The 26,041-nt window shown below is 53.5% G+C and overlaps 1 protein-coding gene across 10 annotated transcripts in view; it reads right to left on the reverse strand.

Annotated features, from left to right (window-relative positions):
* Nucleotides 1-26,041, reverse strand: part of TNS3 (tensin 3) — a 256,326-nt gene that overhangs the window by 135,697 nt on the left and 94,588 nt on the right. For 8 of the 10 annotated variants that reach the window (XM_087431210.1, XM_087431156.1, XM_087431094.1 and 5 more), the window contains 3 exons: nucleotides 6,453-6,505; nucleotides 4,383-4,554; nucleotides 607-657 (listed from right to left, as the gene is read on the reverse strand). In XM_087431210.1, the coding sequence (XP_087287336.1) occupies nucleotides 607-657; nucleotides 4,383-4,532 (201 nt within the window). In that variant the 5' untranslated portion in view covers nucleotides 4,533-4,554; nucleotides 6,453-6,505. Of the gene's footprint in view, nucleotides 1-606; nucleotides 658-4,382; nucleotides 4,555-6,452; nucleotides 6,506-15,036; nucleotides 15,227-16,393; nucleotides 16,639-26,041 lie in introns of those variants that run through there. The other 2 variants (XM_087431033.1, XM_004438351.3) reach the window with 2 other exon arrangements.

The following is a 26,041-nucleotide window of genomic DNA, read 5'->3' on the forward strand; positions in this document are numbered from 1 at the left end:
TTTTACTCCAACGGCTGCAAAATATTCCAACATATGGAACACACATACCACGTATATTATAACTTACATTTACGCAATCTTAAAAATGTCCCCCTAAATTTTTGCTATTGACAAGAATAATGGACGGAGGGGTAGGGCATGACTGTACAGAGGTGGCAGGAGGGAGAGCCCTGTGGTGGAAACCTTCTGCATTTGATTGTGGTGGTGGTGATGACACAAATCTACGCGGTATGAGATAGCAGAGAACCACACGCACACACGCACAGCTGCCTGTACACCCAGTGGAAGTTGAATGTGGTCTGTGGACTGAACCAACGTCAACTCCCTGGCATTAATATTTTACTATTAATTATGCAAGATGTTACCCTTGAGGGAGACTGAGTCAGAGGTACATGGGATCTCTGTATTATTTTTGCAACCTCCTAGAATTATTTCAAACTAAAAAAAAATTTAATTTAAAGAAAGAACACATGGATATGAACAGTTTCTAATACTCCTTATCAAGTCACATTCCACTAAGACTTGCAACAAACTACTTTTGCATGAGCAGGATAAGCCTCACTGACAGTCCACATAACTCACAATATAAAGGACTAAGGTCCGTACCTTTGGGTTAAGCTTTGTGAGGTCATATCTCTTCTCTGAAAGGTTTAATACCTACAGAGGGAAATAAAAAGCTGTTAGACAAATCAGTGCCCTCAGAGATCAAAGAGAAACACAAGTGCATTTTCACACGCCATCTGCCTTCAAGGTATCAAGGATTATAAAAGGTTGAAATGTATAGATAGAGAACTGGCATGGAATAAAAAACAAACAAATTAAACAAATATACAAAGACGGCATATGGAATCCCAAGGGACTAGCCTCGCCCCCAGGAAGCACAGGCTTCCTGGGGAGGGAGGGGACACAGCGAGGAGGCTGTCCCTGCCTCGGAGTGCAGCAGGCCAGGCCTGCGAGGAGCCGAGGCCCCAACATTCAGAATCAGCCCAGAGCCACGGCAAAGCAGAGCTGTAGATGGGACCTGAGCACCCCAGTAAAGAAAAAGGAAGGATGCTGGTGCAGCAGGGGTCTGAGAAAGGAATACACATCCCTCTCACTTCCAAGACGGGCCCCTGAGGAGAGCTGATGGGAGAGCTTGTCCAGGGGGTGCAGAGCCTGCCTGCCTATAATTGGGGGGCTGCCTTTGCTGTCACCTGGGCCCCAGTTCGTTCACCCCGACACAGGCTGCCTCCCAGATCTCTGAAACGTGAGCCCGGGCCTGTTAGAACGACCAGGCCCGCAGCCCACCTTCCACAGAGGCCCAATGCCCTCCAGCTGACGCGACTCGCCACCCTGGACGCCCCAGTCGTGGTCTGTGTGTCCCGGAGCCATTCTGTCTCCACCTTTAACTGTCAGAGGACGAAATTCTGATGTGTGTGGGGAAAAGAGAGGTGCACCCAGGCTTCTTAACTCAGGAGCTGTACAAGACACGCACGTGTGTCTTTTTTCAGTTTCCAAAAAGATCTTCGTCCCAAAACCAGGCAGGGACCCCCGCCCCAGCCATTTTGCAGGGGTCTCTAGCCCCGACGAGGCCCCGCTGGCGCAAAGGGAGGAAGTGCCCCAGACCCCAGCCCCGGCGCCCAGGCCGTGGCCTTGCCAGGTCTCTGGGGACAGTGAGTCAGGGGAGGCAGGAGGGAACGTGGAGGGGGACTCGGGGTGTGCCCACCGCCTGGGCCAGGGGTCAGGAGGGAGACCAGGCTCCTGCAGGCAGATGCCCCGGTGAGAAAGGAAGAAGTCCCGAGACACAGAGCCCCCAGACACGGGTGGACCACTCCGGGGCTTCCACACCGCTTTTCCCGCCTGTAATCAGGCTGTCGCTGGGGACGGGTGGCGGGGGAGCAGCGGGTCCCCAGGAGCCAGGCGACCCTCCTCCACTCCTGCGCTGACCGCTCTGGAGGCCCAGCAGGCCGGGCGAGGCTGCAGGAAGTCAGACAGAGTCCCCTGGCCCTCTGCTCTGCCGCCGGCCACTCTCCCCCGCCCGCTGAGTCATCTGAGGAGGCCGATAAGGGGGATAATAACGGCCTTGTCATTTAGGGCAAAGATTAGCTGCTCTAATGGAGATAAGGCGGCAGCACAGAGGCAGGTCCCAGGAGGTGCGAGGGGCTGTCATTTAACCCCCGGCCATCATCACACAGGGCAGATGCAGCAGCTGGCACCGTGGGAACACATGGCCAGGCCGGAGGAGGGGAGCAGGGAGACGCGGGTCCACCTTTCTCCTCAGACGTGGGCTCCCTCCGCCAACTTCACCAGCGTGTTTGGAAAACGGAGCCAGCCACCGTCTCCAGGGCGGACACTGGATTCTGGAACGCCCACCCCTTGTCCTGCGGATTCATCTCAGGAAGAGGGAGAGAACTGTGCTTTTTGATAGCAGGAACGCCTGTCCCACCAGCTGTCCCGAGTGCGGGGAAGGCCGGGCACAGGGGTGAGGGCTGTCCACCCTCTGTGCACGGGGCAGCGGCCACCAGCCGGGGCTGCTCGCTGTAGAGACTCAGGACTCCACACGGCAGCAGGCGGCACAGCCAGGACCAAGGCCGCTGCGCTGCGAGTCCATCCTCCCGAGCACCCCCCCTTGGAACGCAGGCATCCCAAAGTACCCGACCAAGAGGGACGGGACTGCACCCCACCCTGCAGGCCATGACAGTCCCAGGACATGCGGGTGCCTTCTTCAAATTTCAGCCAGCTCAGTATCTTCTCACTATACCCTCGCTCGGTGTCCCCTCAGTGTCCTCATGTCAGTGTCCCCACAGTCCTCATGCTCAGTGTCCTCTCACTGTTATCACATCAGTGTCCCTCACCGTCCTCACACTCAGTGTCCCCTCACTATCCTCACACTCACAGTCCCCTCACTGTGCTCATGCTCAGTGTCCCCTCACTGTCCTCACGTCAGTGTCCCTCACTGTCCTCACGCTCAGTGGCCCCCACTGTCCTCATGTCAGTGTCCCTCACTGGCCTCACGCTCAGTGTCCCCCACCGTCCTCATGTCAGTGTCCCTCACCGTCCCCACGCTCACTGTCCCCTCGGTCCCCATGCTCACTGTCCCCTCACTGTCCTCATGCTCAGTGTCCCCTCACTGTCCTCACGTTCAGTGTCCCTCACTGTCCTCACAGTGTCCCCTCACTGTGCTCACAGTGTCCCTCACTGTCCTCATGCTCACTGTCCCCTCACCGTCCTCACGCTCAGTGTCCCCTCACCGCCCTCATGTCAGTGTCCCTCACTGTCCTCACGCTCAGTGTCCTCCCACTGTCCTCACGCTCAGTGTCCCTCACCGTCCTCACACTCACTGTCCCCTCACTGTCCTCATGCTCAGTGTCCCTCACTGTCCTTATGCTCACTGTGCCCACTGTCCCCATGTCAGTATCCCTTCACTGTCCCATGCTCACTGTCCCCCACCGTTCCCACGCTCACTGTCCCCTCACCCTCCTCACGCTCATGGTCCCCTCACCGTCCTCAAGCTCAGTGTCCCCTCACCCTCCTCATGCTCATGGTCCCCTCACTGTCCTCATGCTCAGTGTCCCCTCACCATCCTCACGCTCACTGTCCCCACATCAGTGTCCCTTCACGGTCCTCATGCTTTCCCTCACCATCCCCACGCTCACTGTCCCCTCACCCTCCTCACGCTCACGGTCCCCTCACCGTCCTCACGCTCATGGTCCCCTCACCGTTCTCATGCTCAGTGTCCCCTCACTGTCCTCACGCCCAGTGTCCCCTCACCATCCACACGCTCAGTGTCCCCTCACCCTCCTCACGCTCAGTGTCCCCTCACCGTCCTCATGTCAGTGTCCCTCACTGTCCTCACGCCCAGTGTCCCTCACTGTTCTCACACTCAGTCTCCCTCACCGTCTTCATGTCAGTGTCTCTCACCATCCTCACGCTCAGTGTCCCCTCACCGTCCTCATGCTCAGTGTCCCTCACTGTCCTCACGCTCAGTGTCCCTCACTGTCCTCAAGCTCACTGTCCCCTCACTGTCCTCACGCTCAGTGTCCCTCACTGTCTTCATGTCAGTGTCCCTCACTATCTTCATGTCAGTGTCCCTCACTGTTCTCACATTCAGTGTCCCTCACTGTGCTCACGCTCAGTGTCCCCTCACTGTGCTCACGCTCAGCGTCCCTCACTGTCCCCAGGCTCAGCGTCCCTCACTGTCCTCACGCTCAGTGTCCCTCACTGTTCTCACGCTCAGTGTCCCTCACTGGCCTCATGTCAGTGTCCCTCACCGTTCTCACACTCAGTGTCCCCTCACTGTGCTCACGCTCACTGTCCCCTCACTGTCCTCACGCTCAGTGTCCCTCACTGTCCTCATGCTCAGTGTCCCTCACTGTCCCCATGCTCACAGTTCCCCCACTCACCAGGTAGTTGTCCCCGTGTTTGGACCTCAGCATGCGCGTCACCTCCTGCAGGTTGTGCAGGTAGGACTCCTCGGAACACCCCGCAGGGAAGGACACGGCAATGATGCGCTCAGTGATGTAGGTGAGGTCCAGCTCGCGGCCGTCCTCCATGGTGGGGTTCAGTGCTGCAGGCCTAGGAGAGAGGGGGTGCTGTCAGGCAGCAGGCCAAGAACCTGCAAGAGCAGATGTGGGGACGTTCCCTCAGTGGTTCCCACAGGAACTGGACTTGGATTTACTGTGACTACATCCTCTCAGCATCTTCCCATCACAGGAAGGTCCTCATCTAAATCTCACCAATCTACAGTCATGACAGGAGAGTACAAGCTCCCAGTCGGGATAAACGGAGGAGCAGAGGATCAATGGCAGTGTTGCAGCGCCTGAGGGACAAGCCTGCAGATGAGGGCCTCTGCGGGAGAGCGTGGGGTGGAGAGCCTGGGCCCTGGAAGGAGGAGCCTCGTCCATGCTCCCTGGTGTCAGGTCAGCACTGGGCAGCTGGGAAGAAGCGCGTTCAGCAGGGGGCTGACAGGAGCAGAGGCCTAGGCTGGGGGATATCTGCAAGGAACTCCTCACACCTGCATGTAGCATCCAGGGCTGCGGTACAGGGCCCGCAGCCCAGGGAGGAGGCTACCTGACCTGCAGAGGGATGAGCTGGGAGGGGATTCCAGCAGCGGCATAATCAAAGGGGCACTTCGGCCCGGGCAGGGGATGGCTGGCGCCTATGAGAAGGGCTGTCTGTGGGCTCTGCCCAGGGCATGCGATACGAGGCAGGCGTCAGGCGTGAGAAGATGGGGCATGGAGGAGGAAGGAGGGCAGAAACGCAAGCACAACAGACCTGCAGAGTGGAGAAGCTGGCGAGGACTGGCTGGCATGGGGAGAGCCCAGAGCCCGTGTGACCCAGGACGATGCCTCGGCATGCAGCGTCCCAGCCCTGCCTCCCCCACCACTAGGACTGTGCTGTGGGCACCAGCTCCCAGCAGAGGCCCCTAGGGCTGTGGGAGGCACTGGGATGAAAAAGAGAGGGTCCAGGGGAGGGGTGATGGGGTCAACCTAAGATGGTGACAGCCCGCAGTGAAACCAGGTGGGGACACAGGACATTCAAGGGACAGTGGTTTCCACCCATCAGCAGCACTGCCACCAGCTTTGGGGGCTCGAGGTTGTTATCTGTTTACTGTTCCTGTTATATGTATTTCTCTCTCTTTTCCTTAGTTTTGGAAAATTCAAAAATATAAAAGATGGTTTAGCAAACTTCAAAATTAACACACAGCCAACCTCTTCCATCCATACCCTCTGCTCTCTCCTCCACCACTTGAATTGCTTTGAAGAAATCCCAGATAGTACGTCATTTCATTTATAAATTCCTTAGTATTTATTTCTAAAAGATAGAGACATTTTTTGAAAATATCTACGATGCCATTATCACATCTAAAAGAAACAATATCATCAAATATCCAAATTATAAACTTATTTTTTATAGTTGATTTATTCAAATCAGGATCCAAATAATTCCCAAGATTTTTTCCCTACCACATTCACAGACATGGAGGCAGAGGAGTTTTGATTGCTTTTAAAAATCAAATCAGATTTTTCTGGAACACTGATACAAAAAAATAATAATAATGTGCCCTCCACATGAATTACAGTTCTCTGTAAGGGACAGGCCACACAGGAGTACTGGCTGTGGCCGTCCCTCCAGACGCCTGCCCTGATGGAGGCAAAGGCAGAGCTCAATCCACGCGCTGGAATCAAGTCTGGAAGGTCCCCCAAGTAACATATTCACAATCAAGCCACAGCAGTGTAATTATTGACTGAAAGACAGTCACGTGTTTCCACAACCTGGGCTTCTAACGCCGGGAGCTCACATCCAGAAAAAAGACACAATCATGATATGTATCACCTTCGAGCATTTATTTTTAAAATTGAAAAATAAATTAAGATTCCTACAGAATAAAATAACCCCATGCCCAGGCTTCCTCTACGAGGTCTGACCCAAGGCCAGAGATTCACATATGGGCCACAGTGAGGGACACTCACCTGGACGGTTGGTCACAGAAGAGGGAAGCGGACGGTGAGGAACCCACCGGAGCCTGCAAATGACAAATGACACAGGTCATTCTGAAGTCTCCCTGTCCTGTCAGTCCGCACGTGGCAAACCCCACCGAGAAGCAAGGACAACAGGTGCTCCACGGTTTAATCATAAACGGTAAGTCAAACATTGTAACCATGGCCCCATCTTATCTCCTGGGAGGGTGTCCAGCATATCAGGCACCTCGGCCCTAGGACATCAGATCCCAAGTGACACAATGCCATTAACCAAGAGCGGAACGGCTTCCACCATGTGCCAGCGTGATGGGCCCCCGGTCAGGGCAAGCAAGCAGTCCCCAGGCACGTGGAAATGCTCATCTCTGTACACAGGAGGTGCTCGGTCACCGGTGGCCACTGTCACTATCATCATTGTTAGCATTCATGTGCAAGAACAATCAATGACTTTGAGAGAGCTCCATACTTACTCTTTTTTTTTAAAGCCTACGCAACAGGAAGAAAAGCTTCAGGTTAGAATTACTTTACAGTTTACATAACCCTTCCACATGTGTGCGTGCGTGTGCATATATGTGCCTGTGTGTGCATGTGTGTGTGTGTAAGGGTTATGCTATACACTGAAGCTATATATACATACACACTATTTCAAGAGATGCACCCAGCAACTTAGTAACTAGGAATTATCTCCCACATTTCAGAAGTGGGGAAACCAAGGCTCAGAGAGTTATAAGACAGCAGAGATGGGAGGAGAACCCAGATGTCCCCTGACATAGCTCTCCCGAATGGCCTTCCTACCACGTGGCTCCTTTCTCTCCTGCCTTCTGTGAGCCCCTCCCTGCCCACTGTATCTCCCGGTCCCTGCTCTGTGGGCCAGCCCCCCATGCACCCGAGGTGGGTGATATTGGCTGAAATGTGCAGCAGGATGTCCAGAGCCTGCCTTGGCGGCCAGAGCCCCCGCACTCCCTTCTGCTCCCCCATCGGCCCTGGCCCTGGGGGACCCTTCTCAGACAGGATCTGACACCCGGGACCACGCCTGGTCCCACTCGGGCACCTGGCTCACAGTGGATCCCACAGTGTGAAAGAACGGGACAGAAAATAAATACCAAAACTATTTCAGGGACAAGGAAAACCAGACACGTTTTCCTGAAACCACACCAACACAACGCCTAAGCCAACTCCCAACTGCAGAGGTCACGATCTGGGCCCCCTGATGAAGGCAGGACCTGGGAGGCACCCTCCTCCCTGCACAGAATGTGTTGAGGGTTCGCTCTGGGGCGTCCACACTCACTAGCTGGTATCCCCTGGCCAAGACACTTGCCTCTAGTTTATCTCCTCTCACAGAGACGTCTGGGGACTGACTGAGATGATTCCCATCAGTGACTGGAACCCTGACTGGCACAGGATGGTGGCTCACTGCAGGCTGGACAAACCTGGGCCAGGGGCAGCCCTTCAGCGCTAGGCGTGGGAACCAGCCCCCCCACGTGTTTGCGTCTCGCTGAGTTCCGAGACCACCCTCCCTGCAGCTTCCCACCAGGTGCCTGCAGTGCTGAGGGCTCCACACAGATCTTCCCGAAGCCCTGCCCCAGACCTTTAATAGTTCAGACTAGAAGACATCATCTCCAAAGGAGATGGTTTTTTTGCCTGTCAGAACAGCAAAGACAAAATTATTAAAAGTTTTTTTTAAGTATTGGTGAAATGTAAACTGATTCAATATTTTAGAGGACAGTTTCTCAGTACGTATAAAGAGCATTTAACATGTGTTAGGCATGTGACTTAGCTATGTGAGGAATGTATTCTGAGGAAATTACTGGAAAAGTGCGTAAGTCTATGTGGACAAGGCTGCTCACTGCACTATGATTATACAAGAGCAAACAACAGACAACAGCCTAAGCGGTCAGCCACATTAAATTAGGTGAAGGCGCCCAAGAGGAAACTACGTGGCTCTGCAGGTGGCAACGCACGTGTGGGCATGGAGAGATGGCATGATGCACGACAGCAAACAGTGGCTCAAGGTCATGACTGCCACGTCGCCGTGGAAAGAGGAGTATATGATTCTCACACATACGAGCACACACACACGTACATGCACACCTGGATAAAGGTCTGGACAGACTGCAGGCTATTCAGCAGTAGTTTGTTTCTGGAATGTTCTATCACACTCTGGGTTTTTTTCTCTTATTCTTTCTTCTATATGCATTTTTTCCTTCTCTACCTTGAACATAGTTTACTCCTGTAACTGCACGGAGAAAGTGCAATGCCCCCAGTGTCAGCTCAGATGAAGTTCTGGCTCCCAGTGTGGCATTCAGGCCTTCCCGTCACAATCACAGTCACGGAAGGGGTGCTTCCTGCCACTGAACTCGGATGCCCTCCTGGAAGGCAGACAGTGAGGGAGCCACTGAGGGTGGGCACTGAGCATTTCGGAAGAGGAACGTTTCCAGCCCACCCAGAGTCGCTGTGCACAGTGGGCCACAGAGGCCTGAGAGCAGCCCCCACCCCCACCGTGGCCAGGTCACAGGCCCCGACCACTGCTGCAGGGCCACCCCAGCCTGCCTTCCTCCCGGGCCCAGAGAGACCCCCAAAGGCAGTTTCCCTCAGTGACTGCATCTCCTTTGGACTCAACTACCAGTTGAAGTGAATCATCAAAATCGCTGCTGTGGTGACTGAGTCCAGTGGGGTTTTCAGCTAACACAGGTGACTCTAATCATCACTGTGTTTGAGAACCACTGTCCCCAGTGGGGGGACACGCAGCCCGTTCACTGTTTCTTCAGCTCATCCATCATCTACCACTGCATTACTGTGAGGGCTGCATAATGCACACAATAAATTTGCAAAGTGGGACATGTACATAGTGATAAATAAATAAAATTCTGTTACACTGCATTCCATTACACTATGTTTACAATTAAACGTAAGTAGGTCTTACCGGGAGGGGTATGTAATCAAAGCTGTCTGGAGACCACTGTCCTCAACTATTAACCAGCACAAAGAGATTCATTCTGCAGTTTGATATTTTCCAAACCTCCTTGCATTTCCACTACGAAGGTGCAAACTCTGATCCACTAGGCCATGCAAACATATGGTGGTAAAACAAAGCAGGAGAGCGATGAGAGTGCTCACTATGGAAGGCAAGCCCATCGGCGCCTCCAGGCTGTCTGCCGGCTGTCCTCCGTGACCCGCGGGGGGCCTCCCATCGTCATTCTTGACAACAGAAGTTGAGTTTCCAGGAGGCAGCAGAGCTTCTCCACATCCTCTCCTCTCCTGGCTTCAAGGTCACAGAAACTGTTTTAAATTTGAACCGTAATTTCCCCCAGAATTACCACACGGGCACGAGACGCTTCCTGCTCCACAGGGCACAGCACTGGGCAGCTTCTAGACCTGGGAAATGCCAGCCCCAGAAGGGCAGGGAGGCTGGGCCTGCAGGGGCAGCTCCCCCTCTCCCTGCAGCAGCCCCGCAGCCCCACGGCTTCCCAGAGGGTCCTGGCCAGCCCTCAGCCCCCAAAAAGTCCGGGGCTCCATCTCCCTGTGAATGGATAGATGCAAGATAGACAGATGATAAATACATAGATACATAGATAGATAATTAGATAGATGATAGATACATAAATGCATAGATGACGGATACATACATACATACATACATAGATGATAGATAGGTAGATACATAGATAGATGATAAATAGATGATAGATACACAGATACATACATACATAGATGATAGGTACATAGACAGATACATAAATAGACAGATAATTAAACAAACACATTCATGCATACATAAACTACAGTCAGAAGGCGAGGCCTCAGCCTACCCTCTCGTCATTTCTCAGTCTCACCTGCAGCCGCTCAGCTGTGCCTCCACCACTTTAGACTGAAGCTAACATGCACTGATGAAGAATAACCAGATAACAACAACAACCAGTGTACATTTGTCAATACAGAGTGAACTCCTTGAAGGTAGGGCCCTTTGTGCCTTCCAGCACCCCATCACCTAGCTGCACAATGGGGGCCGGAACTGCCTCCTGCCGACTGCCCGCCCCAGCCAGGCAGCAAGGCCATCTGGCCGCCCCTCAGGTGAGGCGCCCAAGCCCTGAAGGCGAGGAGGTGGGCACAGCCGCAGCTTAGCATGGGGGTTGAGGGATGCTGTGGGAGGGACTGAGGTTCCTGCAGTGAGGAAGATTCCATGAAGAGAATGCATCTTAGGCAGAGCACAGCCAGTGCCAAGGCCCTGGGGCGGGCCTGCATCTTGGGGAACAGCAAGGGGACCAGTGTGGCCAGAACTGGTGTACAAATGGAAGCATGACAGAAGGGGGTCCCCAGGATGAAGAAGGGAGGCTCTTTCACCAGTCCAGGGGCCCAGGAGGCTGGAGAGAAAGCCAGCCCTGGACCGATTCCTTGCCCTCCTGCCTCACACCCCGTAGGAGCCGGCTGTGCCCCGGGCAACAGGGCTCACTATGAAGGCAGCACCGTGCCAGCGGCATCGTCCTGTAACAGGCCACAGGTGCCCGACATCAGGAAGCAGCCCACACCTGGTCGGCCACCTCGCTCCCAGCAGGAGCCCCCGTAAGCAGAGATCACCACCCTCATCTCACAGCTTGGGAAACGAGCAGCAGAAAGATTAGAGTCACACAGTTAAGATGTGGTAGCAACTTCTGACACCAAACCTCTGGACTCTTTCGATCTCCCGGCCCCTGACAGTCCGCAGCCCATCCTGCCCAGCCTGTCCCAGGTCAGACTAAACCAGTGAGGTTAGGAGAGCTTTTCTGGGGGAGCTGGTCTAGCCCTAAGCCAAGGAGAGAGAAGCCGTGACTGATTCACCACTCTAAGCCAGCTTCTGAGGTTTGATGTACACTGAAGCCCCCACTGGGGAAAACCTTCATTCAGAAGCACACGGATGATGTGCCAGTGACAGGACTCGGGACACACTGAGACAGAAGCCCTTGGCTGCTCAGGGAGCTCTGCCGTGCAGCAGACGAAGACAGCTCGCCCCACGCCCACCAGAAGGGGCAGGACCTGTCAAAACACGGCACTCATCAGGAAGGTGACACGGGGGCATGATGTCTCTGCGCATCTTTACTGGAAAGCAAAGAATCTATCGATTCTGGGGGTTCACAAACCGCAGCCCCCCTTATACACCACAGCCCGTTTCACTGCCTCAGAATGACTGAGAGAGCAACTAACTAAAAGTTTACTGAAGCAGGGCCCTTGCTCAAGAGAAACCCTGCATCCTAACCTCGCGCAGGAAGTTGAAACAAGTCTCTCTACTTGTACGCCCGGGCCTCCAGATCTGTGCTGCTGCAAACTCCTTTTCTCTCGGTGTTTTGCGAGCAGAGAGCTGCTTGCCCACCTTCCCCGGAAGCCTTCGAGGCTGTGGGCTCCATGACGCGCCCGCCCTTTAAGAGTGACGCTGGAGGGCCCAGGAGACAGCAGCACAGGTGCCTCCAGTGCCCCTCCAGGTCTCCAGGGAGACGCAGCACAGTCTCCACCTGCCCCCACCTGGCCCAGCCTCCTTCACCTGTGTCCCCTTTGGCACATGCTTATCACTGCCTGCAACTTCTACAGGCGCTAAGAAAAAAGCGGGGGAAGGGCCGAGGCGCCTGTAATCTGTGCTGAAGGTTAAACCTGCGAGACGTAAACTGGTGCCTCCAGGCGTTGCTGCTCCTTAAAGGCACTGCTTCCGGCAGGGCCCAGAGCTCACTGGGCTGGACCACTCAGTGGTCCTGGGACCCTGAGGAAGTCACCAGCCTCCCTGCGCATCAGTATCTTCTGATAAAATGACAGCTTTGGATCCAGGGCTTGGAAGGCCCGGCCCAGCCCTGGAATCCACGAGTCGCTGATAAGAAGCAAAGAGGAGCCTTCCACCAGATAAAGAATTAGACGACACGCCCCAAAGGGCCCTCTGGCCCAACATATTTTTGAAATTATTAATACTCCTTTCTTTGTTAATGGGTTATTTTTACATTTGAAACAGACGTAGCAATGGCAATTTTTTAGCCGTGGGACATAAACCCGTGAGGCCATCTTTCAGGAGAGGCTGGCGATCACCATGAGATTTGCCTGCCGACACAAACTCCTTTCATGAAAAGAGACAGAGCCCAGGGCACACGTCATGGTGTGTTATCCACAGGGCGAGAGGCAGGACCGGATGGCACAAGGCGCAAAGACAATTTTCGTGGGAGAAACTGTCCCAGCTTTTGTCACAGGACATGGTTCTACATCACACTGTCTGGGTCCAAACTCAGACTCTGCCACTTGGTACCCTGTGATCTTGGGAAGGCCCTTCACTCACCTCAGCCTCAGCCACCTTCCTGGTCTTTCCAGAGCAGGGACCACAGTCCGTACCTCACCTGGGGGTTAGGGACCATACAGGGCTGCCAGGACCCTACACAGTCCCCATCCTATAGCACCCTGTCACTTCTGTGAAAAGTGAGCTTAACAAACCTAACACAGGAGTGACACAGCGCGGACGCCTCATGGCCGGAGTGCCCAAGCAGATCCTAGAGGGCCACCTGGCAGGCTCGGGTGCCGGTAGGGGCAGTGACAGCAGCTGCTACACACCCTGCACCCCATCACCCCTCTTACACACTGACAGGGAAAGACGAGGGGAAGATATTCAGAGCACTTCCCCATCACACAACAGGTAAGCAGTGGGGCCAGAGCTGGCCCCATGCCACGCCCTTGCCAGGCCCACCCTCGGGGCATCTGTGACTGCAGGGCCCCACGGGATGGTCAGCCGACACATGGCCAGGGTTAGCCACCCAGGGTGTCCTGGCATCACCAGGCCCGCTCTCCTTCAGATGAAGGTCTATCTGTAAACACAGGTAACGAGAACTCCAACCACTCCAGCCCTGTGACCCTGGGCAGGCGCTCTGCCTCCTCATCCATGAAATGGGCTCACAACTCCAGCAACCTGCTCTGGAAGGTGGTTGTGGGGCTAGAGCAGCAAAGGTCTGTCGCACACCCAGAAAGAGCCCAGCACAGAGTAAACGCGCTTTATTAGCAACTATGATGACACATTCTCACATATTCTCTGGAAACCATTGCAAGGGGTGAAAGAAGTAAGAACGGAGGAAGAAGCACTTAATGAGAGTCCCTCAGTGGGCGGCGTCCCCACATCCACAGGGGAGGGTACCGGTGCTTCATCCTGAAGATGCAGCAGCACCTATCTCTCTCTCACACACACACACACGTGGCAGCCTGGCACAGGTGCGACTCCTGGAGGCAGAAGGGAGCTGGAGAGCACAGCTCACAGCCAGCAAATCGGGCCTGTGCCGGGGTTAATGCTAGAGCCATGTTCCTACATTCTATTGCTGCATGGTGAAGGGCGGGGACTCGGCCAAGGAGACCCCAGGTGAGCTGGCCCCTGCCCAACTGCTGCCCTATTGAGCGCCTCCCTCACTTTCCATCCCTGCCTCATGGCCCACCTTTCATTTCGGCCAACATACGCCACTCCCTCCTGCCCCAGGGCCTTTGCACATGCTGTGCAGGACCTGGAATGCTCCCCACCCACTTACCCAAGCCCTACCTGGAGCTGTCAGCTCAGATGTCATCTCCCCAGCAAAGCAGCCCCTGTTTACATGTCCATCTGTCTTGGTCTTCTTGACTGCACTGACCTCAACTGCATAGAAATAACTAGCTGTGTGAATTCTTATCTAAGCTCTAGATCTGCCTGTGAAGACACAGCAGAGGTGCTGGCTGCCCGTCTCCCAGATGCAACTCAGCACTGGAGCAGCATCCTGCATGCAGCAGCCGAAGAACTTGGATCTGCAGGATGAAGGAAGGGACAAAGAAACCACTAACTCCAGCGGGTCAGAGGGATGATCCAGCTGCTTCAGGAGGCACAGAGATACTGTCTTTACATTTCAGTAACAAATACCTAGTTAGCTTTATTTTCAGGACAACAAAAGTAAGCAAACTCAAGTGGCTTAAACAGAGTTGCCATCTAAAAGAAGAGCACATGAAAAGCAATAACTCTCCATGCCTTAGCGCGGTTATAACATATGGAATCAATGAAGCCAAAGAGGCTTGTTTAGGAAGAAATTATCCATTGAATAGCCATGTGGCGAAGCATCGACTTCAGCCAACTCAGTAAACGCTCACAGTCTTCTTGACTGCACTGACTTCATCTGTATAGAAAGAATTAGCTGTGCGAATCCTCATCTAAGCTCTACCTTCCCACCCTCTCCACAGAGCTGCAGAACGTGGGTTCTGCGCACTGACTTGGGGGGGACTCGGCGTGCTGTGCCTCCCCAGGCACTGGCTACCTCACACTCATTCTCGCTCACGCTTTCTCCTGGAATCCCTCCCCCACGACTGCCCTGTGAGAAGCGGTTCATGAGCTTCCCTGCCCCTGAATGGGGAGCCTGGAGCAGGCATCTGCCCTGGGCACACTGCCAACCGCCAGGGAGCTGGTCGCCACTCTCGCCAGGCTCGCCCCTCTCTCCTGCTCACCGGGGGAGGGCCACACAGGGTCCCGGGCTCGAGCGGATGAGAGACTGCGCCCCCGCTTCCCACTTCCCCTCGCCCTCTCTGGCTTCTGGGTGACGAGCGAAGAGAGAAAGACCTTTTGGGGACACCATACCAGGAATCTTGGCAAGGCCTGAAAACACAGCCAGGACGCCAGCTTCCCTGGAGTCACCAGGCCGGTATGCTGCTCCCAGCCGTGCGGACCAGTCCTGAAACCCGCAGTGTGAACGGTTCCGTAAAAAGGAATGAAAGGGACAGTTGCGTAACCAGGGCCAGATTCACAGGGAGCCCGGGGGCCTGGCGGCAGGGCACAGACCGCAGTGGCTGGGGCGCCACTGAAGAGATCTGCTGAAACACCCCTGCACTTTTGGTTTTTGCTTCCCCAGGCAAAGGGAGAAAAAAATATATTTAAAACCTTTTTCAAAGGCAACAACCAGCCATGTTCAATTGACACACTTAAAGGCATTCATTTGTTCATTCATTCGTTCACTCGTTCACCTCCGGGCAGGGGTCAGGCGCACATACTTTGGAACCCTGATGCCTGCGACGGAAGCCAGCTCTGCCACTTTCCGAGCTGTCTGACCCTGGTAACTCACTCCACGGCTCCGTGACTCAGTTCCTCGTCTGGAAAGTGGAGGTGTTGGGAGGATTAAATAAGGAAACACGTGTACAGGGCTAAGACAGCGCCCAGCAGGCAGGGAACAAGTGCTAAATAAATATCAGCTACGCAGTCAATCGTTGTTTGGGGTCCCAGGCAGGGACTTGCCCCTGAAACGCAATTTCCTCACAAATCCACCCTAAACGCAGCAACCAGCTGAGACCGAAGCACTATTCTACGGCCGGAGAAATAAGACTGAGAGAGAGCAAGTAATTTTTCTAAAGTCAGACAGCCAGCAAAACATTTTTCCCTTCCAGAATGAGAACACCAGAAACAAATTCATTATCAGGATTGCCCACCCTGAGTTTTTTCTTAATGCTCTTAAACGTGAGCAGCAATTACCACGAACTGCCAGGAAAAAATACAGCTGGCTAAAGTTAGGAAACTAAAATAATGTCATGTTGCCCCCACTCAACTATGAGAAGCAAGATTTTGTTTAGACTGAGATTATATCTGTGCTTCTTTGTCACGGAATACTTAGAATTCTCAGATGCGTAGGCTGGTCTGAACCATATGGAGCGAGGAGGCTGATGAAGGCAGACAGCGGGGTAGGAAGGGCGGTGACCCCCGTCCTGTACAGGCGGCAGAGAGGGGCTTTCACAACCAAGTCTGAGGTCCCCAGAGGGGCTGGTGGGCTGAGGTGCTCAGAAACCCGGCGGGAAGCAGGCAGCGGGGACAGCGCCAGGGCGCGGCGCTCAGTGAAACTTTCCCTGCCCCTCCGCTGCAGAGCAAGGACCTGAGCAGACGGCCGAGGGGCGCCAGGTGCATGCGGCAGCCCCGCCGCTGCAGACCCGCCCACCGGAGCGGAACTCACTGTGCTGGGAAGGGGTGCGTGGCCAGGGCTTCTTCCAGAAGCAGCTCCCTGCTACCGCCGTGCTTCCTCCCTGCTGTGAGTCCCGTGCCCCTCTCCCTGCCACTGGCCTGACGTGGCGGCAGGAGCGGTTCAGCAGGTGGGACAGCGCCGCCGTGAGTGGGAAGGCTCGGGGCCGCAGCTCGGGAGCCGGCACTGCGCCCGGCCCCACAGCGGCCAGGGCGGCAGCACCATGCCTGCAGGCAGGGCTGGGGACACTGTCTGCCGAGGCCCTGCAGGAAGTGGAGGGGGACCAGGAAGAGCCGCACAGAGCAGGGGGCTCTAGGCTGTGTCCTCCCAGGACCAGGGACCCCAGACCCGCCCTCCCTGGGGGGCAGAGATGGTGGGGGTCTCCTGTCCTCCAAAGTTCCCCCAGGAGAGAAACCTGCCGCGGGTTCCTGGGAGGGCAGGTCCTCAGGCCTGTACCCCAGAACCCAGCAGGTGCCTGGTGCCTGCCTTCTGTCCTTGTTAATTAACACAAAACCAAGAAACAAACACAAAAAACAAGGTCAAAGCACATAGCTGGACGGGAGAGAAGCAGGGGCCCCGTGAAACCTCTGTGCGCCTGAAATTCCACGTTCCTCGGGTTCTGAGTTTCCCGGAGAACAAAGCAGAAAGGGCGAAGGTGGCCGGACACAGGTCAGATCCTGGGCACACCGGCAGCTTTACAAGCCACCTGACCTGTCTGAGGCTGGACTGATCCAGTCACTTCACACTCAGAGCCACTAGGGGAAGGGCGGGTGACAGCCGTGTGAGGAGCTCCCAGAACCAGAGCCCGTCCCGCTGTCAGACCCCCGCTGCTGTCTACACTGGCGACCGTCCGACGAATTTCGGTATTAAATGGTCAGTTATGTCCCTTAAATTAAGAGGGAGATGTACAAGGGCTCATTGTATAATTATGCCTTACACACACGTATTCTTTCATTTTTCTCAATTATTTTATAACAAGAACATTTCTTCCCATAAAGAAGACCACAGGGAGGGGCATGGAGAGGCCCCACTTGGCCCTCACAGCCCTGTCCCTGGATCGATGGCCACTGGGGGCTGATCCAGAGGAAGAGACGAGGGGAGACTCTCCTTCCAGGCCAGACATGAAGGGAGCCCCAAGCTGTTGGGCTGGGTGCTCTGCCCTAGGCCGGCTCAGCTCCTGTGCAACAGCAGGGGCCTCCCAGGAGAGAGCATGGGGGGGCTCAGGGTAATCGGCCACCTGTCCCTTCACCTGGCCCGTCAGCAGCCTGGGAGACCAGACAGGAGTGCTGACTCTTCTGAGCCTCGGTTCTCCCCTCTGTGAAATGGGTTGATAAAGGCAGTCTCGCTGTGAGGACTGGAGAAGTCGGAGAGGCACCTGGGCCCATGGCTCGCACTCGGTCTGGGCTCAAAGCCAGCACCCTTCACCATCACTGGCCCTGTACAGAGAGAGAAGGTTCTAGCCCAACTCCTGCATTTTGCAAGTGAGGAACGTGCTCTGGAGGGGGAGCAGTCTGGCCAGGTGTGGCGCCTTGAGGACAGGCCGTGTATTCCTTACGTCATGGTGACTGAGAACACAATGAGCCTGGGGACCCAGCTCTCTCAAAAATGCCAGAAAATTCCCAGCGGGAGCATTCTCAACTGCAGAGGCACTGGCCAGGAATATTAACAATGCACGAAGGAGCAGCCCAGGACTGAGCTGCAGCCCCAGAGTGACGAGACACTCTTTAGAAGGTGGAGAACCTTGGCAATTGTGCTTGGGGTAACGTCACTCATCCCAGGCGGTGGACAGCTCTCCGCAGAGAGAGGCCTTCGGCAGCAGGAATCTGAGTCCACTCTGGGTATGCCCGGCAAGGTAGTGTCCTCCTGCAGGCCCATGCTACCCCAACACCCAGGCCTCCCACCAAGGATGGCCCCACTGAAACCCGAGGGGGCAGTAAAGCCACCTCAAAGTCAGAGACCCTCAGATGCCTACAAACGTGGGCCAGAAGGCAGGCCCCGCCCTGGCAGGTAGCTGTCCCCGAGCTCAGGGCTCCTGCTCTCAGGCAGGGGGCCAGATGTACCCAGAGAGCCGACCACACAGCTCAGGCCAGGACATGCCTTCCCTGGCCCAAGAAGGGAGCAGCAGGGCCTGGGCTGTAGAAGGAATCTCGAGTGAACTTAGCCTGGAACAATCAGGGTCAAGGGATGACCAGGGAAGAACAGGCAGAGGCGCCCTCTCGCAGCTCAGTGCACTTGACCACTCAGAGGTGGACCAGGGCCTTCTCGCAGTCGCGTCCGTCCTCTCACACACACATCAGTGACGTTGCCCGTGAGCGTCTGCTCCTGCTGGGTGCTGGACAGTGCTCAAATCAAAACCAGGCCCCACTGGGCTTCCGGCCATCAGTTCTGCGGACAGAGGGTGTCCACTTGAGCTGGGGCCTCCCAAGCAGTGCCCAGCATGTCTGTGGAAATAAGGAAGGGGCTGGGCCCTCAAGGGAGGTAGGCGTGCAGAGGGCTGGGAGCAAGAGGCCCAGTCTGCAGGCTGCTTGTTCAGCGGGGAGGAAGCCTCTTCTCCACACTCCTGCACCAAGGGTCTGGTGCCAGTGCTGGCAGCACGTGTTTCCTGAGGAGGGAGGCCCAGGGTGCCACCTGGGCAGGTGCACGCCAGGGGTCCAGAGAAAAGGCAGGCCCTCCTCCTGGGAACACTTTTGCAGGACCCTCTGCACCCAGCAGGGGAAGGCAGGTCCACCCCGCTCCCTGGGCTGCACGCCGAATCTGAGAGCCCAACATGACGCACAGGACAGGACCCTCAGGACACAACCCACAGGACATGACCCTCATGACATGACCCACAGGCCACGACCCACAGGCCACGACGCTCACGACACGACCCACAGGACACGACGCTCATGACACAACCCACAGGACACGACCCTCATGACAGGACACACAGGACACCACCCACAGGACAGGATCCTCATGACAAGACCCGCAGGACACGACCCACAGGACACGACCCTCACGACACGACCCACAGGCCATGACGCTCATGACACAACCCACAGGACACGACCCTCATGACATGACCCACAGGCCACGACCCACAGGCCACGATGCTCACGACACGACCCACAGGCCACCACGCTCATGACACAACCCACAGGACACGACCCTCATGACAGGACACACAGGACACCACTCACAGGACAGGATCCTCATGACACGACCCGCAGGACACGACCCACAGGACATGATGCTCATCACACAACCCACAGGACATGACATCATGACAGGACACACAGGACACCACCCACAGGACAGGATCCCCATGACACGACCCACAGGACAGGACCCACAGGACATGCCCATTTCTCCAATTTCACTCTCCCTGTAGCGTTCTGATGAATATTTAAAACAGACTCTCCCGGAAAGAAAGGGAGGGAAAAAAAAAAAAAAAACTTGATTTGTTTTTTAAACAAGATCTAGATTTAAAACTAGATCACTGGTTTATTATAAAAGGCTATAACTCAGGAACAGCCAGATGGAAGAGATGCGTAGGGTAAGGTGTGCGGAAAGGGCGCAGGGCTTACATGCCCTCTCCAGGTGCCACTCTCCCCGAATCTCCACGTGTTCACCAACCAGGAAGCTCTCTGAACCCCGTCCTTTTGGGTTTTATGGAGGTTTCATTGCATAGGCAGGATTGATTAAATCAGTGGCCATTGGTGATTGATTCAAGCTCCCGATTGAGGGCTGGAGGTGGGACAGGAAGTTCCCAGTCTGGAATCACAAGGTTGGCTCCATTGGCAACCAGCCCCCTGCCGAGGTGCTTTCCATGACCTCATTAACACAACAAAGGACACCTTTATGGTTCTCATCACTTAAGAAATTCCATGGGTTTTTAGGGATAAAAAGCAAATATATATTTCTTAGCATAAATCACAATATCATACTAAATTAACTCCGTTACCACTGCCAGAAACTAAGCTTTCAAAAACCTCACTCCCCATCATGCTTTTCTGCCACTCAAGAACCAAAAATGGCTCCTTCTTTCTCTGGAACTTCAAATCAATTCCATTACCAAGGTTTAACAGCTCCTCCAACTACCACCCAAAATGGTGCCTCCCAGCATTTCTGTCATCGTCCTGACTGTCATTTCAATGGGAAGACTCCAGAAGGGGACCTGGAGGCGGGAAAAGCTGAGTTCAAATCCCAGCTTTGTCTCTACAGGCAGGACACTCTTGGCTCAATCAGGCGAGCCCTGTCCACTCATATCTTTGTCTACGAAAAGGGGCAATGACATTCAGGCAGGGCTGTCCTGAGCTGTGTCCTACACGTGCTCCTGGCAGTCCATTAACAGAGAAGCTTGTCGCCGAACATCCTGATGATTTTTCTCACTAGTATTTGCTTTTGCACTAAGGAAAACTTGATATCCAAGTTATCCTCTGACAATTGAAAGAGACGATCAGAAGACTTTGAGAAGACGACATAATAACTAGACTCAAAGAACCCTGATAAACATGAGGAAATAAGTTTTGTTGGATCAACTCTATCAACAAAACAGATCAATAAAATGAGTCTTATCCCAAATTAATATCAAAATATATAGCATGTATATAACATGATACACTAGACCAAAACCACACATGCAATCTTATTCCTCACTGAAACGTTCTTCCCTTTTTACAGGTGAAGAAACCAAGTCCCCAGCATCTAACTGACTCGTCCAAGGTCACCTGGCTAATCCATGGAAGCCACAGCTGCCCAAAGGTCAGGGCCCTAGTGCAAGGCCCGGCAGCACCCCCAGGGCCCACATGGTCAGACAGATGGGATATCCACCTGGGGTCTCTGCCTCAGGGCAGCTTCCGCAGCTAAGCATTGGGCATGCCACTTCACTCAAAAAACGGTGACAGTGTGATATTCTCAGACATGTCCTCTAAACTCTGGGGCTTTAATCAGGGACTGCCTCATGGGCGAACGGGTTTACAAAAGCAATGCCTCTTGGATACACCAATCTTTTTTTTCCTCCTTTCTACACTCAGGGAGGTCAGATGTCCAGTACAAATTAGATATGAAAGTAATAATAAAATAATAAAACAAAATCAGTCTGCACCGAGATGAGTGGTGGAAAGAGGGAGGCTAGCAGGGCCTTCTGCAGGAGGAACAACTGGTCTACCCTGCCCTTCCCTTAGGTGCACACCCGGCTGGGAGTCAGACCACGCAGGCACAGCGCCCCCTGCGGAGCTATCCAGCCTCCCGCCTCAGCTGGGGACCAGAGTCCCACCTTGTCACTGGGAGGCCAGCTCTAAGAACCTGCTGGTACTATTTTAAAAATAACAAGTACTCACTTATTTTCTTTCTTACGATAAAAGGAAGTGATTTTATTGTAGAAAATCTGGAAAGTAGACACACAAAAAGAAGAAGAGGCACCCATTTGCCCACTCCTCCCCACACCCCAAGACAACCATGGTTAGCAACACGGAATAGATCATTCCTGACTTTTTTTGGTATTTTTTGTGAGGAAGATTAGCCCTGAGCTAACATCCGTTGCCAATCCTCCGTTTTTTTTGCTGAGGAAGATTAGCCCTGGACTAACATCTGTGCCCATCCTCCTCTACTTTATATGGGACGCCACCACAGCATGGCCTGACAAGCAGTGCGTTGGTGCGTGCCCGGGATCCGAACCTTTGAACCCCGGGCCGCCGAAGTGGAGCGCGCACCCTTAACCGCTGTGCCACCAGGTCGGCTCCCTTCCTGACTTTTTTCTAAACACACATATTTAAAAATAGAATAGCACTGTATGTCTGTGTCATCAAATTTTCTTCTACAAACTAGTTTTCAACAGCTGCGTGGTATCCAGTGTCTAGCTGGAACGTAATTTCCCCTATACCTGAATGTTATTAGAATCCCAATTTTCACTTATAAGCAATGCTGTGATAAACATTCTACAGTTGAAAATCTTTCATCACCCTTAGTGGCTGCCTCAGGAGAAACACCTACAAGAATAATTGGGATTCTCGTCACGAGAACTTCCTGTAGCCGGTCTCCTGGAAAGAAGAGCCCTGTAACTTCTAGGACTGCACACATCAGTGCTCCAGAGTGGAGCAAAGGCCCAAAAGGGGAAGAGCTCATTCCACCCTTTTCTAGTTGAGTATGTTTGATCTCCTTTTCCAAAAAGGAATTGCCCTGGCAAAGTTAAAGAGGGATTTGGGGTGTGTGGGTAGTTAGGAAACCAGTGTCCCAAGTGTGGGGGCAGGGAGAAGGACTAGCCTCAGACCTTCTCTGCACGTAGCCCCCGCCCTCAGCACCTAGGATGTAAATTCCACAACAAGAGAAACCATGTCGGAACTGCCAGCACGTGGTCCAGCACCCGGCGCTCCAGAGGCCTCAGTGAATGCGTATTTGTAGACCAAGAGCTGTCCCCCACACACACACCACACCGTCCCTTACTCTGCCTGGCCCTCTCCCTCCAGGAAGGGAGCGTTGACCTTGTGCAGCTGGAACAGAGCAAGGGGGAGGCACACAGGTGTGGAGCAGACACGGCCCCTGCTCAGAGCAGCACCAGGGACCCCCGTGAGAAGTGGTCTCTCTTTTATTTTATTTATTTTTTTGTGTGTGAGGAAGATCAGCCCTGAGCTAACATCCATGCCAAGTCTCCTCTTTTTTTGCTGAGGAAGACCGGCCCTGAGCTAACATCTATTGCCAATCCTCCTCCTTTTTTTCCCCTTTTTCTCCCCAAAGCCCCAGTAGAGAGTTGTATGTCATAGTTGCACATCCTTCTAGTTGCTGTATGTGGGACGCTGCCTCGGCATCGCGGACAAGCGGTGTATTGGTGTGCGCCCGGGATCTGAACCCGGCCCGCCAGCAGCAGAGCGCCCACACTTAACCGCTAAGCCGTGGGGCCAGCCCCTATGGTCTCTCCTTTCTGACTGTACATAGAGAAAAGGCTGGGGAAAGCCAACCCTGTGGGTGGAAACGGTTCGTGCGACTGGGGAGAGCTGATGGAAACTGTAAAATATTAGAGCAGCAAAGACCCACAGTGCCCCACCACTCGGCAATTCCCCGTCAGGTTCCCTCCAATTTAGTGCAAGTTGACCAAGGATCGACTCTAAACGAGACCCTGCAACAAGAGCCTTGTGTTTACAACTTGGATGTCGTATAAGCTACAGGTTGGGTCACATAATCCACACATGACTCCATGAGAAAGTTAATTTACTGAACAATTAACTTCAACGGCTATTTTTCCCAGCACTTACTGTGTGTACACACCCATTGTAAATGCTGGAGCTGAAAAAACACAACAGAGCCTATTTCCCACATTTGAGAAACTCACAATGAGAGACGGAGGAAAATATAAGACTCTGAGTGTGGAACTAAAGGCTAGAAGGCAAGGGATCACACTCAAGAAGAGACAGACACACGCTGAATGAGAATGGAAGGTGGTCTCGGCCAGAGCACCTGTGAAAGCTGCATGAAAGTTGGAGTCCTTACTGTTTGCTGATTGGAATTAAACTCTGTGCCCTCCATAACCAAATCAATCAGGTCACACCAAAACTGCCCTATAGCCCTCGCATTGACCATTAATTGGCTAGTCACTCCATTCATTCTGGAAGACAGACGCCTGCTGCCAGTGCTGCTGGCTGGACAGTCGGAGCCAGCCTCTGTAACCCTGTACCGCTTCCTCTGCCAACCTGGAAGTTTACCAGAAGCCCACCGTGTCTGCTCTCAAATCTATTCATGCCAGATGCACGGGCTACTGTCACTGCAGAGTTTAACAAAATATTGTGCAAACCAACGAAATGTGAGCCTAAAAAGAGATCTGTTGTTGCAATGAACACAGATGTCCATGTCTCCGGAAAGGCGTGGTCACCAGCGCTCTTGACTTAATCAGGGGTGTGAGACAGCTGTAACACACGGGGGCAAACCCCAAGCATCGATGTGGTCAGATTGTCTTGAAAATCTCTTTAAGCTTTCATAACACTTTGAGGAAGCCCAAACGGGGAATTTTAGAGGATTCGTTGTGAGTGTACATTATGCAAAGACAGGACAGGGGAAGCCCAGCCCCTGGACTGAACTCAGAGAAGACAGGGCAGGTCGGTACATCAAAGACAGGTGGTGACTGCTGTCTGTTTCAGACAGAATCAAATGCTAAAGTGAGTAACTAGGATTCTGCAAGTTAACTCATATTTCAACAACCACCTACAAATTCTGATCATTTTAAATGACAGACGACTGAATGTGAAAGCAGACAGATGACACGTGACGGGGAAGCAACACTCAGCCTCACTGTTGCAGACATCACACGAGAAGAACGGTGAGGGCAACACGCATCCCTCACGCACTCCGGCCCAGACGCAGTGCGAAGCGGTCACTGTGCCCTGTGACCCTGACAGCAGCCCCCTGTGCTGGGAACCCTTACCATGCCCACTCTGCCAGAGGGGAGCTGAGGACCGGGCCTGACAAGGTGAGGCCATGCACCCAAAGTCACACAGCGAGGGAGTGGCAGAGCTGGGACTCAGGACCTGAGCTCGCACTCCACCACGGTGGACCGTCAATTTCCCTACTTCCCTAGCACCCCAAAAAGCCAAGACCGCTTAGCCCTCCACCGTAGATTCCTCCCAGCTTGGCCTCTCCTTCTCTCTGATTCTCTGGTTTGTATGAGAACTGCCCACCAAGGTTCACAGGGAGGCAGCCAGAAAGTGGGCTGGGTCTGCTCTCTCTGACAGGCAGGTCAGGGAAAAGGTAGTTCTCAGGTGATAACTTGACAATAGAGCAGTCTGAGGACCCCTAATCAATACCTGATCATTTGCAGTCAGTTCTTGCTATTCACCATCATGTTCTAAAAAGTCACCATGCACACCAGACAGCCTTCTTGTGCTTACGAGCACTGGACAGCACTTCAGCACTACACTTGGGGATCATTTTAAATGGTGAAATCACTAACAAAAATGCCAGACATGTGGCACTAAATACACCTGGAAAAGGACACTTGTTGACTACCAGTATGAGAGCAGAGACAAGATGGCAGAGCACCGTCCTGTTCAACCCCAGCTGGGGACGCGCACAGCCGGCAGCTCGAAAATGCTTTGCCATTCTGAGCATGTCTGTGAATGACTACGAAAGCACACTGAGTATCCATTTGGAGATTACAAATAAATTTTAGCAAGTGGGCAAATTTGCAAATACAAAATCCATAAATAATGAAGATTAACCGTAATTTAATCTAAATAAATTTGTAGATCACTCAGTCTTTGATTCACTTAAGAAATACCTGGAAAACTTCCCAATTCTAATGTCCTCGCATAATAAATTACCTCAATAATATGATTAAAAGAATCATAATTACAGTCTTGTCCAGTGATATTTGTAAGTATGTGACTCCAGTTCTTTATACCAGGGACGCCTTATGCTCCTGCATGAAGCTAAGTCTTAGAGGACCCCTTCCTCCTTGGAAGACAGGTAGAGGCTGAGAAGTCAGTGCTGTGACACTTCCTTCCAAACACATGCACTTTCCCTCCCAGATCACTATTTTCCACCTGAGGGTTTCTATCAATTTGCCAATGCCTTGCATGGAGAAGCATGGAACATTTTCTAGACAGAGATTCTGAAGAATCTGGCTCTGCATTCTAGAGCATGGACTACACTCTAGAGCATGGATGAGAAGAT

This window comes from Ceratotherium simum, chromosome 1 (assembly GCF_057802395.1).
Source record: "Ceratotherium simum simum isolate JZ-2026a chromosome 1, ASM5780239v1, whole genome shotgun sequence".
In the NCBI taxonomy this organism is placed as follows: Eukaryota; Metazoa; Chordata; class Mammalia; order Perissodactyla; family Rhinocerotidae; genus Ceratotherium; species Ceratotherium simum.